The sequence below is a fragment of the Anarhichas minor genome, unplaced genomic scaffold (assembly GCF_050575085.1).
Source record: "Anarhichas minor isolate MPS153535 unplaced genomic scaffold, ASM5057508v1 ptg000038l, whole genome shotgun sequence".
Taxonomy (NCBI): domain Eukaryota; kingdom Metazoa; phylum Chordata; class Actinopteri; order Perciformes; family Anarhichadidae; genus Anarhichas; species Anarhichas minor.
The window spans coordinates 1,480,691-1,487,500 of record NW_027466484.1 but is presented as its reverse complement, the minus strand read 5'-3'; the positions used below and the strand labels follow the sequence as shown (position 1 = coordinate 1,487,500).

At 40.2% G+C, this 6,810-nt stretch overlaps 1 protein-coding gene across 1 annotated transcript in view; it reads right to left on the bottom strand.

The window, feature by feature from the left end:
• The window catches only part of pgrmc2 (progesterone receptor membrane component 2), a 6,061-nt gene extending 41 nt beyond the window's left edge, over positions 1–6,020 (bottom strand). Inside the window, exons 1-3 of the mRNA XM_076107236.1 lie at positions 5,624–6,020; positions 2,804–2,959; positions 1–1,219 (exon numbers count right to left, since the gene is read on the bottom strand). The exon at positions 1–1,219 is cut by the window's left edge and continues 41 nt beyond it. Of these exons, the coding sequence (XP_075963351.1) occupies positions 1,122–1,219; positions 2,804–2,959; positions 5,624–5,972 (603 nt within the window). The 5' untranslated portion in view covers positions 5,973–6,020 and the 3' untranslated portion in view covers positions 1–1,121. The remainder of the gene's footprint in view (positions 1,220–2,803; positions 2,960–5,623) is intronic.
• Between the last annotated feature and the right edge of the window lie 790 nt (positions 6,021–6,810).

Sequence of the window (6,810 nt, the reverse complement as noted above, 5' to 3'; positions counted from 1 at the left end):
TGGGGGTTTTGGCCAGTACGACATAGCATGAGACATATCTGGAGTTCATCAACTACATAAATATGGCAGTAACACTGAGTAATTCATACGGTCTATTTACAAAGTCTGTGAAGTGGGAAATATTACAGTCTGTGCTGACGACTGACACGACGTTTGGGGGACCGAGTCTAGAAAGCAAAGCGACATCTCCATCCCTTCTCCGTTACAACGCTCAGGACCGACGCCACAAACTAAATAAGGCACAATTAATACTTGGACCATTTCTCAGGGGAATCTACAGACTTGCAGCCGGCTTGTGAGGCATGTAAACAATTGAGTCGATTGATTAGGACTGCCGTCATCACATTCCCTTTGTATTCCCGATCAGTGATTCTGTCCGTCTAACGTCATTCAAAACAGGTTTCATATGGCAAAGACCTTTAAATCCCCCCTGAGCCCCTCCAAAATAAAATACCCCCCCCCCCCCCCCCCCCTCCCTCCCTCTATGCTACTCAACAAATACAATCACATGGTGACAAACAAAGAAAACTAGTAGTGCGATCACTACAAACACAACAGGAAGATGCGACGCCCCGTTAGTCTCCTCAGCACTGGTTCTCAGGTCTCAGCGCTGCGCTCTGAACCGGAGAAATGATTCAAACAAAGAACAGACAGGTTGATTGATAAGCTGTCCGACGCTGAAGCAGCTTCAGGTGCGGCGTGACTAACCCTAGATAAAAAAAGAGAGAATCCGTCCCCGATCCACCCATGACCCCCCCCCCCCCCCCCCCCCCCCCCCCGCCTTCTGGAGAAATGACTAATAATATTTTGTGGTTTTGTTTCAAATACATCTAAATGGCACAAACCAGCCCCCCCACGTCCATATTTTCTGTCATTTAAAAAAAAAAAGCCCTCGTCCAAAGGTTTTCAACCGCTTCCTGTTGGTGGTCCAGAGGGAGGGAGGTCTGGGCGTTGAGACTTGAGTCCTTCCAGAGCAGCCACGAAGACACCGGACAGGTCCAGGAGGTGAAGAGTTTTTGGGGAATAGGGGGGGGGGCAGGTGGGTGGACGGGGCAGGTAGGTGGAGGTCTGTCGCAGCTGTTTGGGGGCTCCTGGCTTTGGTCGGTGTGATGGAGAACCGCTCAGTCGTGCTTCAGGTGGTCTTTGATGTCCTCCTCGTCCGTGTACTCCGACGGCTCGTCTCCCGGCTTCAGCAACCTCCCGACGTAGTCGTATTTTTCTAGAACGACAGCGAACAAAGCGTTAAAAAAATAAATAAAAAAGTGGGAACGCAAAGTGTTGCTTCAGGAAGAGTTACAGCAACGAAGGCTACAATTATGAAAAGCATTAAGTCAAAGCATTTTGAGTTATTCTTCATGCAAAATGTCATTACTTTGCATTTTTCCTTTGTCTTGTATAGATAGATATTTAATTATCAGTTATTAATCTCGTTCTTTTCTAAAATAATCGCTTGTTTTTACAAAAAACTGTGAAAAAATGTCGGTCACAGTTTTTCTAAAGTGCAAAATCTGAAAATATTTAATTTACTATCGTGGAAAACAGAAGAAGGGAATTCTTGAAATTCTCTAAGAGGCTTGAAAAAACGACAAACGAACACTCAGAATGTTGAAAACTATATTATAATAAATTTAAAAAACCGTAATGATATTATCGTAAATATCTTTGAACTATTGACAAAATGTAAAGAACGTAACCTTTGGTCGAGGAAAAGTGTGATCGATGGATTAATCAAAGTGAAAATAATCTGTTAGAATCATAGAATAAACTTCATGTTTTTATTAAGGATCTTATGTCCTTGGTTTAAATAATCAGTCCGTTAATTAGAACGGGAGAACTTTTTAGGGATGAATTAATTGAACTTTTGATTGAGTTGTAATACATTCAACAACTATAGCGGATTAATCGATTGACAGGAAATTAATCTGCAACTCTTTTGATGATTGTTAAAGTGCATTTTAAAGCAAAAAAACATCTCAAACATGGAATTTATTACTTTTGGGGGTTTTGGACGTTTGATTAGAAAACAGCCAAACGATTACTGGAGACAATAATAAACCACTTTGTTGTTTGATTACATTACATTACAGTCATTTAGCAGACGCTTTTATCCAAAGCGACTTACAATTCAGAGTTATCACATTTCTACACCGTAGGCACAGCTACGGGAGCAAAATCAACAAACAGTTTGAACCGCAAATGTATTCAGTTCACGATGATAAACAAAAAGAACATTTCTGAAGCTGGAACGAGCAAATTTAGTTTTGCATTTGTGATCGAACGACTCCTCAAACATGCGATTCATGATGAAAACAGTTGCTTATTTATGATGATTGACAAATCAAAAGTCAGGGAGGACTGTGGACTCGGGGAACAACATGCTGCGAGTAATTCACTGACATCTTCTTACATCGTTTAATCAGACAACCTTTGAGGCCGCCAACTTCTAAAGCTTTCCAGCTTTAAACGTCTTATCTGCGAGTATCCGGAGGTTATTTAAGGAAGCAGAGAACCAACGTGTTTCAGGACAAAACCAGACTCAGGATTCAGAACGGGACTCTTGACTTTGAAATAAAACACCAGCTTTGAGGTAGTTTAAGGTTAAAGTATGTTTAAAAAGTACAGGATGTTGTTCGAACTGTAAAAACGTGTGTTTTGGATCCTCGGTTTGATCGGACTAAATACACAGAGGCCCTGTGGGAGAGGCCATAAACTCTGTGGATGCATCTGTGAAATCTGAGCCACGTGAATGATCTGTGGAGCATTTCTTCTTCCCCTGTGTGGAAACATGAGTTCAGGAGCCTACCCATGAACTGCATCTCCCACTCCCTCACGCTCTCCATCTGTACAGCGTTGAGGTCCGACAGGTCGTCGTACTCGTCCCACAGGGCGTCTTTCTCCAGGCAGAAGGTGGCCAGGCCCCGTGAAGCATCCCGGCCCGCGAAAATGCCGTAAGGACCATCTGAGGGAGAAACGTACGAGTCAGCACGAACAAGAGAAGAAGCATCGTCCTCTCCGGCAGCTTAACAGTCAGTCCGACGGAGACTCTGACGGTCTGTATGTTTACACACTGTTCCTGTGTTAAACTGTTTAAACACCATTTCAGATAGAGTGACAGAGAACAAGCTGACCCTCTGCGATTACCTCAGAACCACGTCATGTGAATGCTGCTTCACATTAGAAGCCTTTAAGACGGCCAACAAGTAAAGCACTTGAACGCAGCGAGTGTACAAAAGGCCTTTAGACTCCAGAAAATAAAATGCTGAGGAAAGCAGAACTTGTGGTTCAGTGCGATGCTGTTATTAGAGCTGGAAGATTTATTAATACAGACATGATGTTGTGATGTGAAATGTGATCTCAAGAGTCACTTTTAAAGTCACAGTACAGCTGCAGCGGTCCGTCCAATAAGCTATTAGCTGATTGTCACAAAATTAAATGTAACTATTTTATTTATTTGTTTTTTAAGAATTATATATATATATATATATATATATATATGATAAACAATACATTAACTTCTGCTGCGGGAGCATTTTTCACCATTTTGCACACTAACCCACTGATCTATTATTCAAGGAATAAATTGTCAAACTAATCTAAATGTAAAGTAGAAGTTAGTTGCAGCCGCAAGTTCTTTAACATTTCTAAACTTGAACTTCTCAAGATGAGTAAAACATTAGCAATGAATGATTCTACCTGCTAAGAAATTAAACCCACATTTCTACTTACATATATAACCATATACGGGCCAATATCACTTTTAAACATTAATGCAAAACATTAATATATTACCTCAAACTCATCTTTGACATGCGTGTGCTGCAGGCTTCTTACCGCCTGACACACAAACAGCTGATGTATCGATAAAGGAGGATTTATCGGTCCAGCAATATAATCTTGTTCTTTTTAGGAATCAATCGTTTTGCTTTAGCTAAAATATGATCACATTATCAGTAGAGGACCTGATCTGGTAGAACAGTACCTGGTATCAACAGATACTCTGAGTTGAATCTACTTCGGGGGAGAGGAAGTGTAATCAGTGCGTCCATAACTTTCATTTTGAGCCTTTCACCCTTTCTGGTATTTCCTTCTGTCCACTAACAAGCAGCTGTTGTTGTCCTGTCGAGTAACTTCTACCAACACATTCAGCCTTCATGAAACATTTCGCTCCGAGCCTCCCTTCACGTTTCCGCTGTGTTTTAAAACTTGAATTTCCTCCAGAAGAACATCATCTGACCAGCATGTGAACGCTCTGCAGGCCCTCGGCTCTTCTGATGGAATATTTGTGCAACAGAAGAAAAAGAAAAACTGACCGTGAAGCAGAGACGCCTTATCACCTCACAGATTAGATGTGCTCATACCTTGCATAATTAGCATTTTACAGATAAAACTGCAGGCTTGAGTAACACGACAGCAACATACTGATGTTCTTATTATGATTTATATTAGAAGTGTCAAGACTCACAACAAAGAAGAAATGATTGTCTCTGAATAAAGTGTGTGAGCTCCAGCTGGACTCTCCTCTAACAAGTAGTGCAGGTCTGCAACAGACTATTTAATATTTTAATTACTTTATTAATCTTATCTTTATTAATAAATGCACATGTCCCAGCTGCCGATCTTCTGAGCACCTAAAGTCAACCAAACACATAGAAAAAGAGGCAAACTTTCATTTTCTAGAAAATGGACCAAACTTTAAATATTCAGAAGCTGAACCAATAAGATACTTTGTGTTCATAGCCAAACGACTTATGACCTGACACACTGAATCACACAACTATCTGCGTCAGCATGAAGTCCACTGTGATAAACACCCACTAGACAGTTTATGATATGACCCAGTCAACTCCTGTCTGTCTGTAAAACTGTGTGACATCATGACTGGACTGCCCTGATTCAGGCCTACTTGGCTCGGTGCTCCTGGTGTCGGTTAGCAGGACGTGACACATGAGACTGCTGGGAATGTTGCTTGAATAATTATAGTTTATTACAGTTGACAGGCGAGTCCTGCAGCTAGGAGGAAAATGTTGATTAGCTGGTTAGCCTAGCTTTGCAGAAATAGAAACACGTATGGGGACTGAAGCATGCTTTGTGGAAGTAAATTATGATTATTAAGTTACAATTAACTTTCACTTTTCACAGCAGAGATGCCAGTAAAACAAACCACAACACGTATTTTCTGCAGAAAATTAGCAAGATGCATTCATTATTTTAAGATTTAAAACATTGGTGCAAAGTTCCCAAGAATCATGCACGATGAGTGCCATCAGTGTAAACAAGACTACAGACCAGACACCCAGACAGTGTGTCTGTGTGCACGTCAACAAGCTAACAGGCTAGCAGGCTAGTTATTTACAATCATCCAGGCTTAACTAAACTTTTACTTAAAAGTTTTATAAATATATAGTTTAGGGTGTTCTAGCATCACCACAGGAGTCACGACCCCACCAAAAAACACAGACAGTGCTAGTTAGCTAACAGCTAGCATATCCCATTCAATAACACAGACAAAAGAGCTAAGCTAAGCTAACCACAACCGTTTGCGCCCAGAAATGATGTTTTTGTTCGGGACAACTTGGACGTGTCAGCTAACTCACCCGGATGTTAAAGTGCTCCATCTACTCACCTTTCCCGTAAAACTTTTTGCCGCTAGTCACGTCGAAGATCTTCATGTTGACGGCCATCAGGATGCGCGGGTTCTCGAGTCCGTCGTACTCCCGCAGCTGCTCCAGAGAGAAGTCCCGTCTCCTCATCTTGGGCAGCGCCGAGGCCTCGTCGCTTTGGGCCGCGTCAGCGACGAGCCGTTTGCCCCACCGCCGGTAGGCCGCCACACAGGCCGCCACCACTAGAGCCAAAATACTGATGTTCAGCAACATCGCTCCGAGCCCGTAGAGCGTGAGACCGTCCGACTCGTCCGCTGCTGCCCCACCGCTCGTGTCAACTGGTCCGCTCGAACTGTCTCCATCGTCCGCCATACTGCACACGGTTGTTAGCGCCTACCAGCCAACTGGTAAGATGGTGCGTTCAGGTGCTGTCGGAGAACAAGCAGGAACCACCAGTTGAACGAGTTGTTACATTCTGTTCTTCTTTGGTGCATTGTAAAAAAAAAAAAAAAAGCTTGTTCGTTTTATAGGATTTTAACTATCGATTACTTTAACTATCGAATCAATCATTCTGGCTTTTATGTGATGTCGTCGCTTTTATGTTTTATTTCTGTTTTTATTTGTTGATTTTACTAAATTATTTTACCAAATATATATATATATATTTTATTTATTTATTGTTTTATTTTTATTTGTTGATTTTACTAAATTAATTTGACTAAATATATATATATTTTTTTTTTATTGTATTTATTATTTTTATTTGCTGATTTTACCAAATTATTTTACTAAATATGTATTTATTTGATTTAATTAATATTTTATTTTTATTTGTTGATTTTACTCAATTATTTTACTAAATATATATTTATTTTATTTATTTATTATTTGTTGTTTTTACTAAATTATTTTACTAAGTATGTATATATTTTATTCATCTCTAAACATCTACATCTTAGTTTTGCCCTTTAATTAAAAATAAAACAATCAAAAAGCGACTCACTGTGAGCATGAATTAAAACTTGTTGCATGAGCAGTTTCATGGGTGTTTACATCAGATAGGCTGAAAAGATCTGAAAAGTTTAATCATTACATTGCATCATTTAGCATTATAGTATTTTTATAGTTTAACTGTCCGTGGTTACACATTTGTCATTTATTATTTTGTGACATGAAACAGTTTCAAAGTACAACAACGAGGAAAATGAAA